Source organism: Varroa destructor, unplaced genomic scaffold (assembly GCF_002443255.2).
Source record: "Varroa destructor unplaced genomic scaffold, Vdes_3.0 BEIS01000001.1, whole genome shotgun sequence".
In the NCBI taxonomy this organism is placed as follows: domain Eukaryota; kingdom Metazoa; phylum Arthropoda; class Arachnida; order Mesostigmata; family Varroidae; genus Varroa; species Varroa destructor.
In genome coordinates, this window is record NW_019211454.1 from 16,676,070 (window position 1) to 16,688,994 (window position 12,925).

Below are 12,925 nucleotides of genomic sequence, written 5' to 3' on the forward strand. Positions count from 1 at the left end.
TCCATCTATGCATTGCTACATTATAATAAATTGAAGCTTTGATTTGCGTGCAATTTGAAGCATTTATATACATATATAATATATAAATGCTTCAAATGTTAAGATTAGTTCATTTTCTATCGTATGAGCGTCATGAAAATGCTAGAACACAAAAAAATTCGTCCGCTTATTCTATGGGGCCTTCTGGACAGATCCGACCTGCTAACACAGTTCAGGGACTACGCACCAAAAGTGCTGAAATAAAATCGAGCCTAAGCCTTTCTTAGTATATGTGCGTGAGGCCCAAGGTGTGTCACATGCTCAATCTCAAAAAGGCAAACTATTAATAAATCACTACGACTAAATATCTCTACTATAATATTTATTTATATATCGACGTTGTTATATCATAGTGGCAAACATCTTGTAGGAACTTGCACTTTTCCTTCAAACCCGATTTTGACCCCTGTTTACCCAGTCACGTTTCCATAGCTTATTATATTTACGATGGTCGCTTGTTTTCTTCTTTGATAAACTTACCTTCGTCCGTTGAGGGGGACAGGGGGTGATTTTGGGCAATTCCCAGGCTGTCCGTTGGGTGCCCTCTTGATAGAAATATACCCGCCCATCAATATCCTGGCTAGTGCACCATCTTTCGTCATTTAGCTCGTTTATGAAATATAGCGACCCGCTGATATCATCATACACCTTGCGATGATGAAGGGTGCAACGATAGTCGAAGCCAATGACGCGAACGCGCGTACGTCAGTAGTCGATCAGCGAAGAAACGATGAAAAAGCAGCCGCATAGAACGTCCATAGAAGACCGACAATGCCAATCAAATCGTGTTAATAAAAGTCGGACCAACCAACAACGAAGAAAAAGGCATAATACAGCTTCGTATAGTCGATACGAGTCCATTGTAAACGAACTGCGGAACGCTCGGATCAACCGTTCAGTCCGATAGGGCCTAAGAATGAACCGTTACTCCGTTATTCACTATGGGGATTTTGTCTTTGTGTAAAGTTAGACAACAAGTTTAAACGGTCACTTTCGATAGCCACAATGTAGGTCTAGTAAAAATTCGTGAATCGTGAATAAGAAAACGCCACCTAACTAACGATAGACTACCTGTAACAATATTAATATTTGTTGTTATTATTATTGCGGTGAAGTTGAAGAAAAAACATTTCGAGTAATTTAATGGGGCCCGTTTTTTGAGACATAATGATTTCTTTTAGGATTTACACCGCAGTAGCAAGGATACGCTTGACACAGACTTTTTTTTAGCTGACTTTCAACGTTGACTAAGAAAAAACACGACTCATTTTAGGTGTCGTTTGAAAAAGAACATCGTCGTCTAGGCAACCAACACAACTTCCTCTTAGGCAGAAACTGAATTTAATAAAAATACTCATTAAAGCTAACAGCATATATTGGATCGAGCTCTCTCGTACTCCTGCAGGAGGCTAGAATTGTGGTTGTCGCTTGCTGTCCCAGTGATGAAGTACATTTCGAAGCAACTCTTTGTAAAAAGACACTGGATAGTATCCTCTTGACGACACATACAAAATATATGTTGGCGACATTACTTTAGACTGACACTACGTAGTAAACAACAGTATTCTGTATGCTCACTCTTCCTGGTGTCTTGAAGAAAAGTTTTTTTTACCTGACTGCCGTTCCCATTGGTCACTCCAGCAGCCGGCAACCCAAATCTTCTACAATCTACAGCCTCACCTAACAGTGATGATGAACAAACAAATAACATCTATCAAATGCAATCAAAATCGTGCACGATAAATACGCATCTGATTTCGCATCCGCCTACCAAACCCGAGGCCGATTCCGACACGGCTCACGATACATTTCATTAAACCGTTTCGTTGCCACCACCAGGTTGATTCACGACGTCATTCTGAAACAACACTTGTAAGGTGGGCATATTTGTGGATGTATTTGCCTACCTGCTTTGGTGTTCATAACCGGACATATCATACGATAGTTTTATGCCCGCTTAATTTTGCCAACCATCGCTAGCCCCCGGTGATGCTGCACCTATGTGTAAGACGTACGAGAGATGTTGTAAGAGTTGCATAATACGTTACGACATGCAGCACATGTCACCAGCGGTATATATATCTTCAACAGCTCTACTATATTCGAGCAGTTCCGTCATAACTAATGTTTTAGAAATTTATAAGCCTGTTTATGAATTTTATTAAGAATGTTTATAAAATGAGGTTTACTCTGCGACCGTTCGATCGCTCAAAACTGTCCAACGAACAGACACTGCTTGAACAAAACGAACCCACAAACTGTTGTTCGCTAAGCATCTCCGACGCCAACGAAATCAATGGGGGACAGGTCTGATCTACGATGCGTTCCTATCTTCCGTGGCTGATCCATCCTGCAGAACGAAAAACCGTTCACTTGGAGATATAGCCCAAGCTAAACGTGGCTATTTGGAGTTGTACTATTGCGAGCGGTTCCCCTACAGCTGGCGCTGCTGTTGCTTAACAGACAATTTGTATGTATCGCGTCGGCATAGGGCTGGCCCACGTCGACGTTTCATCTCACAGATGCTCACTGCGTCGGCGTCTGATCCAAAGAATCAATCTGTCTGACCGCTAGTCACGAACGAACGAAGATAGTACCGTCAACAACGTCGCTAGCTGTTCAATGGCTAGTAAGTACGACTGTTGTTTCTCCGTTGGAACCATGAAACTTTAAAGCCGCAAGCAAGATTGAGGTGCAACGTTAGGACAAGCGAACTCGGGAGGACAGGATCTGTAAGCAGGGCAACGCCGTTCTGCTCGTCTATCTATCTCGTAAGGTCTGGTCGTCGGGTGCGGCATCAGCTGCTCTTGGCCGTTCCGGTCAATCGCGTTAGGTGGCAACCGAATTGCGCTGAGCGATGCACTAAGCTGGCCATCGCAAGAAACAGTAATAACAACAAAAATAACATTATTGAAAACAATGGCCGCATTAGAGACCATGTCACATAGGTCTTGCCATGAATCGATAACGATTATAACATTTTATTGCGACAGGGTGTCATCAAGAATCATGCTGCTATCAAAGAAGTAACGTCAAGAACTGATGATAGGCGAAGGCGCCGCTGGCGCCCCAGGCCACCAGGGGGCGAACTTCACCGGCAGTGACTGTTGAGATCTGTCGTCATTCAATTATAGTACACAATAGTGCGTTTGCCGTGCAGCGTTGGTTCCGTAATTATCTGAGTCTTTGCGTGTTATGTGACGTATTTAGGACTGCGTACAATTGAGCTAGACGCGTTGAATTTTGAAAAGCAGCGAACGTAACAGTAATCGTCGCGGCAAAGTAATGGCGCTGCGAAGAGATTCATTACGGAAAACGGATCATAAATCTACCGTTTCGATTTGTTAGTTGGTGGCATTAGTTATTGTAATTCTATCAGGCGTAAACGTAAATTAAAGAGAGCAAATAAAATGAAGAAAGGCTTTGGTCAGTGGTTCGAGCATTCACATGACTGCAATGTTTTCTATACATTCTAGCAAAAACGAAAATCTTTGAATAAAGACAACTTCATGTTAGTTGGGTCACACAAAGGCGTGTGTTTACACAAGTTTGAATTGATAAAATGGTTAACTTCACGAGCCATCTCTGTATTTCAATTAGGACGCTTTATACAATATTGTGGTTAGGAAGCAGGTAGTATATGTATATGAATCTAGAAATCGTCACTCACAGTACGAACTACATACGTCTGTTGGCTATTCAGTTGTCTGTACAATTCTGAAGATAAGCCTATACCAAGCACAGGTTGTGCCATTTCTAAGGCGATTTTAGGTTGTCAAAGGTAACAACTTAGATGAAGACCCAACAAGAACAATTAACTCGTAGGTGGATTTCCGAACATGAATGATCTCTTGTTGAGGCAACGACGGACCCAAGCCAAATTTGCTTAACAGGTTCACTGACAAATAGGCGCAATAGAGCCTTTATCCAGCGCCAGCTCTATGCAAACGCAGCGATCAAAGCACAGTATAGCACACGGTCTCAAATCAACCATATAAAGAAAGTATCTTGAAACTCAATACGACCGCCTTCCACACGGATAAGCATCGATCCGAGTATGATCCACTTTGTTCTTGTCCACTGAAGTGTTAACGGAAAAGGTTCACGGCAAGTCCTGTCATATAATAACAATGGCCCCTGCAAGCAGTCAGAACCTGTGCGCGACCTTGTCGCTGGTTAGCTACGTCATTGTAACAGGCCTATCCGCTCATATACACTGGTTTTGTTGCCAATGTAATCGTTTCCCTGTCTTTCTCGCATCCTATACGGTCTTTCGCGTCTTCTCTTTCCCTTTTAGCAATTTGAATGCTCTTCTTCGAGCACGAACATCTCCGCTGCCAAAAGATCTGGCTAAGCATACGATCTGTGCTTGGTCAGTATAACATGCCCTCTTTACTACGGCCTAAGTCGAGACGCGGTCTGAGTATTGTAACACGCTTCAATGCCTCTAAAGGTTGTTGGCTGGGCGGTAGCCTAAACCAGGGCTGCTGCTGATGAAACCTAAAATTATCGTAGGCACAGCAAAAGCTGTTACCTAGCCCTCAAAGATGATACGAGAAAACAGAAACGAGTTTACTAAATTAGCCGTATAATTCAATACGTTCGTGTTTCAGTAAGCTCTTATCGAGACGCTAATGAAAATGTAAATAGGTCGTCTAACAACGGACAAGAATTAGCTACTAGGTCTTTAAGGGTTTTGGGTTTTGGCTTAAATATTTCCTTGTCGCTTTGGTGCCACGTCAGCGCTCGGTCCCTTGGGGCAGGTTTTTGATACCGCCAAATGAATAGAATAGAATGCGGCTAGCTGCTCTAAGCCATCGCCCATATTAGTCACTATAACGTTTATTACGGAAACAGCCGCCTCCCATGAGGCGCTTCGTGAACGCCTACTGTGCGTTCAGACCTGCGGAAGCCGGCCAGGCAGCCTACCCAGACCTACCCGTGTGTATCAAAAGCTTGCTTTGATCACGGGCTGATAGTCGGCGATGAACCGGCAGCAAGCAGCCACGGCGCAAGACACAACCCAGGAGTACCTCAACGATGCTGCGGGAAAGAGCACCCCCTTCGATGTACGGTTTCGTCTGCTGTCATGATTACTAGTACTGCTGTCATGGAAGGCCGCGCTAAGGGGCCGTCCACTACTGCAAAGGGACAAAGGCCCTGAAGGAGATTAACGGCAACTCGTCTGCAATATATAATAATATTTCCGTCATTCGATGCGTCGACTCAGCGCACTTATTCGATGTGGTACTTTTGTTTGTAGGCGTCGATGTGATATGCTGTATTTGGGCCGAGCGATAACGAATATCTGGCATAAGCAGGTAAATACGGGCATGTTGGTTACCTTTCTGCATTAATGGAAAAGCAAAGTTTCCGAAATTTATTTAGAAGCGCAGTCGCTGAATTGCACCGATCCTAACCGACAAGACTCGTTCGATAAAAACGCGATTGAGTTATTAAACATCTCACAAAAAAAAGTCTTGGTTCGTGCCATTTTTACGCTACTTTCATAACACGCCCTACATAATTAACCGAATCATTAGGTGTCTAACTAACGTACGTGGTACATAACATCGCGCACAAATTAATGAATTTTCTAATTTTCATGAGGAAGTTCAAGTTAGATAGCACGTTTACAGTGCACTCCCATACCTTGCTCCATCCAGATGCGATAGTTTCCGTTGGGCTCGGCGGAGGACTAGGCATAATGCCCTCAACGGAGCTATCCAAACCTCCATCGGTGCAGTCGGGGCCGTCAAGCGCCTCAAGCCCATCAACTGAATCTACGGATTGCGCCAAACGCTGACTAGAAAATTTCTTCCGCGTTCGCGGAGGTTTCCACGAGTGTTCACCCGTCACGTAATTGTAGTAGTACGGACGTCCTCCAGTTGACCGGTACTCGCCCCAATGGTCAGAGAGATATCTATAGGACGGCGGGTTGCAGACAAAAAATCAGAGAATAAGTGCAAATAACAATCAGAGCACAATGTAGAAAGGTTTATTTCTTCTAAGTACGTCCGTTGTGTAGTACTCGCCGGCGTTGAGTCGACAACGCTTACTAAGTTTCCCTGTCCGAAGTTTAACCGCACAAGTTATCGCGCCGTTATATAAAGTGTAGCGGAAACAACGGCTGCTTCAAATCGGCCACAATCTCTATACAGACAATGTTTACTTCTGTTAGAGTCAATTATTTACTACTGCACTCTTTGTTTGATTAACTATGTGACGTTATGACTCTGACACCCTTATTTCATACAAAATACAGGGTGGGCTACTAAGATTAGATTTACAGCAGTAGCAAAAGCTAAAGCGGACAATTAAGAACAATCATAGTACTTGTGAATAAAATATGCTTACAGCTATTCTCTTGCCTAATAGGAATTCTTATTTTTTCCTATCTTATTTGCCACTATGAGCCTTCTTCTTAGACCAGCCTGTGTACAATATTTTAAATACCGCATGTGAAACGTTTGAACGGCTTAATCATTCTCTTCGGCCTTTTCTGTGCCAACTCACCGGACGGGATCTTCGTTCGGAGACGGAAAAGGAGGTGTCGTAGCAAGTGCGAGATCAAGAGGGGCGCTAAGCTGTCCACCTTCGAGAAAGTTGCTGTGGACATGGGAGTGTTCACCACTTGACTGATGATGCTGTCCATGCGCATGAACGATCACTACGTCTCCTTGAGGCTGCTGGACGTTGGCGTAGATCGGCTGCGGCTGATGTCCCTCACTTCGAGGCCGAAGCGGAGCTGAATGCCCTCGCTGAATCGGCCCTGTACGGGGCGGTAGCTGCAACGGATTGGACGTGTTTGGTGTATTCGAGGACACGATAGAGAAGCGGAAGCCCGTGGGCGAATTTGACACCAGGTCGTCCTCATCACCTTCGTCGAGATCAGAACTAAAACGAGAAATAAAAAAGACGATTGATTATATATTGAATGTGCTAGAGCATACATGATATAGAATTCAATTAACTTGAAGGATTAACGCGCTCAGTCTTTAGTTCATTTGTAATAATCAATCAGTAATTCATGTGAGGAATGCATAACCAGTTAGTTGATTAAACTCTGTACAAGTATAGTCGTGCTATCGTTATTTATTGCTTTACGTTAAACTTGTTTAATTTGTTCCATAATTTAGCCGCGATAACTGCCAATTAAGCTAATCACAGCTATCCTGGTAATGTTCTTCTAGAAGAACTGAACTTTTAAAACCGTCCCTGTTTTTCTAAGACGTCCGAAATACAGTTGCCCTATCTTCACGGATTCTTTCGTGGATTCGATCTAAGACGTCGCTATTGAGATTTACCCGGACTTCAGTTGCAGATGCACAAGTGGCGACCGAAGTCGTGTCTACATACAACAAGCTCGCCTCTAAATTTCGGCTGCGTCTTCCTGTATTCTCGTCATTAATAGCGATCCTCTTCGTCACAAACGTGAGCACATACACTGAATTTTCAGTTCGAGTTCCATAAAAGTGCCACTATTTACCTCGAACCCAATACCTTTTCAAAAACATTCCAATAAACTTGTCATACTTTATCTCAAAAAACTGGCCCATTATTAGACAGTTGCTGCCTGCGCAGCACCCACCTCCTCCCATGGACTTGTTCCTCTATACAGTGTCTACCCTACAGGGAATACGTTCTACTTTCTTTACCAGTCGAAAGAGATCACGTTTATAATATTCTGACGAACGTAATGTAAACGATAAGATGCTACCGCCAAACGATCAAAGGCTTCTTGAATCAGATATACGTCACACGATTGACGCCCGCTGTCCACCAGTGATGACCGTCAATCACACTCCTGATTCCTGGCTATCCTAGTAAAAGAGGGCAAATTGGCCCAATTAGACTAGTACGTCTCTGTTTTTGTTTGTCTCATCTTTAACCTTTTCTCCATCGTCATCCTATTTTTGGATCGACGCTCCTGTTGGTCCGTTCGAGTTCACTTGAGCGCGTTCAGGTTTAGGTCGGCTTACCTTGAACAGACGCGGCCAATAATGTCGGGGTCTGTTCAGTCCCAAAGGATCTGTGTCTTGCCGGAAAGATTGGCGCACCGCGTACGCACGTAGCAACGTTGTTCATTAATACAAACCCGTCTGCCGCAGATAAACATATGTTCCAAAGCCTTGAAGTCAGAATTCTGATTTCGTCAACGTTAAGACGTCATCGATTCTTTATGAAGGTGTTGTTGCTGTTACTGGGGGAGATATTATTGCGAAATATGTCGACTACTATTTTTGGGTCTATGTAGTGAAAGCGCATCTAAAAAAAGTTCCTCAATATTAATAATAAGTAGTAACTTATAGTGTCAATATAGATAGGAGAAGTTTCTGTGATAGGTAACAACAAATGAAAATGACTCTTCAAGGTAAAGGGTCTTTTCAGACTGTATACAAAACAGAAATGATCAACTTACCCAGTTATCTCCACGTAAATAACATCAAATATGGTAAAAAAAGAAAAAAGAAAGACAACCTTACCAACTTATTTTTACATTTATCTACCAAAAAGGTTGTTTCACTTCTTCGGCAATGGGCAATTTTACAATGAAATGTCGATTTTAACCTCTGTCTCAAAACAAAAGATCATAACTTGCGAACTTTACCATCGGAGAATAGTCGTATTTTCCGATCAGAACGAGTAAAATGAAAGCAGATTCTTAACAGAAACGAATAGTTTTTTTATCGACTACCTCATATTTACTGATGACCAAGTACGATCTGAAGACTCATTCAAAGACAGAAAGCTTTTCATAAGTTTTTCATTTAGAATCAACAGCAAGGAAATTCGAGCATAGAATTTATAAATGATTGACAAATTCCCTATAAAATAAAATATTCTCAGGCTCTGCATCAATTACATTCCTACATACATACCCGGTTTGTTGATGTTCAATAAGAGAATCTTCATCGCTACGAGGTTCACTGCCGTCGTCTACAACTTCGCCCATCTTCTCTCGACGCTCCCGAAGAGCTTCATCAAGCGACATTCGGAAACGTCGCTCAAACGGGCCTCGCCCACCAGAACCGCATCCCGGAGCCATCCCAGGACTCGGCGAACTATCCACATCGATGTCGTCGCCATCAACGGGGTGCACCTTCAATGAATATAGCTTTTAAATTATACGGAACTGCATCCGTGTTTACACAGAGAACACAAGAAATTGTTGACCCATGGTTCGTTATCAGGCTTAATGCCGCAATGGCTGGAGTTGATAATTATCAAGCCACAAAGAAGTAGGTCATGTCCAAAATCGATCAGGAACTTCCTTATGGGATGAGAATGTGGGCTATGAAAAACATGCAAAACAGGCCATATTTAGGCACACATCAGATAGATTAGATAGAGAAATTAGTTAGCTCGATAATCACCAAATCGAAGCTGTCGAGTGCCCATGGACGTGAACGACGTGGACAGTATAGGAACGGCGTCCTAAATCCATTATTTGCATCCGCGCTTTTAAGACAGACGCTAGCCTACAGCCACAACAGTCTTCCGCGTAGTTGGTTTGCTCGGCAACGCCACAATACCATGGCGTAGAAACTTTGTGGTGAGACCCAATTCTCACCAAAAGCTCTCTCATTTAGAACGCAAAAAAAGACTAATTATCTAGAACCAATGCAACGAAACAATGTCTTACAAACTATATCAAACACATACTACAGACGCTAATAGCTCCACCATAGTGACAATAAAGATATAATCGGTTAAATTCACCCGGCTGTTCCATCGACGACGAAACCAACAATGTGCCCGATACAATATCATCTTTAACCCAATCAAGCAGGAGGACCCAGTTAGGGCAAAAAAGATGTCACAATAAGATGATTACTATGCACCAACGACACAACGTGAAAACAATGGAAGTTCACAGACGATACGCCGTTCCAAACGGGGAAAATAAGACACAACAACATTGTCATTTTCATACAGATAGGGATCGGGTGTTTGTGTATGATAGGAGAAGGAGATGCCACACCTCACAGCGGGTGATGGTCTAGATGAACAGCGGCAGAAGGACGACGCCAGCACTAACGAGAACTATGTTGCCATCGATAGAATAACTATGATAGCAAGGAAGGATCGTTCCATCTACGATTACGGAAGCTGCGCGACAGCCGTATCTTTCCGTCGGAAACAACAACGAGGTAGTTAACTTTTGAGGTAAGTTTGTCAGGATAATAAAAATGATTATAACGAAGAGTGTTATCCTAACTGTTGCTTGTTGTATTCATCGTTAATCCGTCGCTTATTTCGTTCGTTTGATGGCAGCGAAGCATGAATTGCTCACTGCAGCGGTAGTAATCATTGTCGCAATAGTAGTTCTATAGTGGTGCAATGCCAACGCCTATTGAATTGACGTCAGCATAATCTTGAGATACGTTACGTGGTCGAGATTCGAACCCGGGAGAAGGCTTACTTTTTTCGTACTCGAATTGGGTACCGGCCATTTGAAGCAATGCTAACGATGGCATTGTAATACTTTTTTCGTTTGTTCACTGTGACTAGTCAACTGAAGTATTAGTCAGATCTGGTGATGCTCTCGTGACCCCAAAAGATAAGATCTTCACTTTACAAACAAAGGAGAAAAGTGGAATTTCTACTGACTGTTTCAAAGTCCAACGCATCGAGCTCTTATCGTCGATGCCGATACCTTTCAACTACGAAGAGCCGATGAACTATCTATGCTCTGCGTCAAAAACAAGGGCTGTTCCCACATGTATAGACGAATCATATAATTATCAGGTGATTGCCATGAATAGATTAGCTGCGACATGTAGCATTTCATAACGGCCTACCGTTTTAGTATTGCTCATTTCTACTGAATTTCGCAAGCGCGAACAAAAGTTTGCATTTGTTTAGCGATACACTTGACGACCCCAATTTCCGAATCCTCTTTACTTATCTGAGGTTACATTTATAATGAGTACGCATTGATTTTTTACTAAGTGGAACAAAAAAAATTTCGTTAAGCCAAAGATGGAATTCAATTTAGTAAATCAAGCCGTACGAAACGAAGCAGCAGCCACCCTGGACGATTGTCATAGGTCTAAAGAGGTGACAATGAGAAACAGATTGACAAAGACGCATTGCTGCAGTGACGACAGACAACGGGATCCTTTTGTCTGCCTATCAATGCTATAGACGGCAAAATGAACAAAAATTATGTAATATCTGATAAATAATAATAATCCTATTATTATTATTATTATATCTAATAAGTAATGTAATTAGCTATAATAAACGAGGGTAGTTCATTCAGTTCACTAACTTTCATAGAAAAAAGTTAGTTTCTTTTATCAAAGCACTAGGTAGGACAAACGATTATTGTGAGCCTCGCAGATGTTGTCATAAGAACATCGCAATAGAAAATGTCGCTATTAGCCGATCTATCGATTTGTGGGTTTATCAAATATTTTTCAACAAAGGAAACTAACAGATAGCATTTACAATTAGTGATGGACGTTGCCTATAGAAGTGCTATTAGGAGATCAAGGGTATCTGTAATCTCTCTCCGTCTTATCGAGATTAACACCCAGGGCACCACTTTTTGTATGGCCTTAAAATACACTAGCTTAAAATGGTACCACTGGAAGCGGAATTTTGAAGAATTTTCGTGAAATTTGTATTGAAAATGTTCTTTTATGTTCGACGTTCGTACAGTATAAATTATACGCATTATATTTTCCTTTCGTTCTAGGTAGCTGACGCAGAAAATGATCGTCTCCATTTTACTCCTATCCACTTCGAGATAACCTCAAGCGGCTGACAGCCATAACCTAATTAAAGTAAGCAGAACAGTGGCTATTCAGAGCTGTTCAGAACCTATCGTTTCTAGTAGTGCAACTAACCTCTAGACTAGCTTGAGTAAACAGGCTGTTTGGTGGGCTGGAGTGCGAATGACGCACCCCCTGCGTCATCGACCCGGTCGTGCGATCTCGTCCCTTGGAAGAGTCCACCGGTCCAGCAGAACCTTGCGCGGAACCAACGGCAGAACTGGCGTTGCTGTTCCCTGCTTGGGTCTTGTTTGATGTACAGCTGGCGCTGTTTCCGCTAACGCTGCTTATGCTACCCGTGTTTATGCTGCTGCTGGTGCCTCTATTGCTTAATTTATTCCATAGTATCACATCACTTTGTTGGTGACTACTTTGGCCTTTTGCAGTTGAGGAAGAGACGCCTCCAGATCCATTTGCATTGGCTCCACCTGCAGATGCTGCGGTGTTGCAACTGCTGCTACTATTGGCACTAGAGCCAACCACCGCTGTCCCTCCAACCCCCCGCGTGCCTGATAGTCCACCTGCAGCTGTACCGGATGACGGTAACTTCGTCACCGTCGCAGCAGACAATACTGCTCCTCCTGCACTACTCGTTGTTGTGCTCGCGGACGATATAGAAATCGTCTGCTGCGTGCGAAGCGAACTTCGAGGTGGCGGCTGAGGCTGAGAGTGGTGGGATTGTTGTTGCTGATGATACTGATGACGCATTTGAGGAATCTGCGATCGCTGTGATGCTGGCGTAGTGTTGTGCTGTTGCTGGCTGTTGCTGCTGTTAAGCCGGTGCAGTTGCTGCGGGGTCGGCTGCGATTGAGGGTAGTCCCTCTCGAGGGGTTCGGGTGGGGTATCATCATCAAGCGTGTCCTTCGATCCCTTCGAATGATCACGCTCCTGCGAACTCTTCGACGACTCGAGAGAAGACGCTCTCCGCTCCAACGAATCTTGACGCGAATAGTCCAGCTGCAAGCAGCAGTAGTCGCGAGTCATCACAACGCCACACTGCATTGGAATAGAGTTGTGAAGGGGGCGGGGAATAGGGTTTTACCAGCCAACAAAAAAAATGACGCTGACACAACAACTAACGGTTCTTATCAACGTACAAATAT

At 43.3% G+C, this 12,925-nt stretch overlaps 1 protein-coding gene across 19 annotated transcripts in view; it reads right to left on the bottom strand.

The window, feature by feature from the left end:
* The window catches only part of LOC111242816 (rho GTPase-activating protein 12-like), a 78,650-nt gene that overhangs the window by 16,803 nt on the left and 48,922 nt on the right, over positions 1-12,925 (bottom strand). For 10 of the 19 annotated variants that reach the window (XM_022787654.2, XM_022787656.2, XM_022787657.2 and 7 more), the window contains 5 exons: positions 11,898-12,818; positions 8,922-9,142; positions 6,556-6,936; positions 5,692-5,962; positions 520-687 (listed from right to left, as the gene is read on the bottom strand). In XM_022787654.2, coding sequence (XP_022643389.1) covers positions 520-687; positions 5,692-5,962; positions 6,556-6,936; positions 8,922-9,142; positions 11,898-12,818 — 1,962 coding nt within the window. The remainder of the gene's footprint in view (positions 1-519; positions 688-5,691; positions 5,963-6,555; positions 6,937-8,921; positions 9,143-11,897; positions 12,819-12,925) is intronic. The other 9 variants (XM_022787659.2, XM_022787661.2, XM_022787660.2 and 6 more) reach the window with 3 other exon arrangements.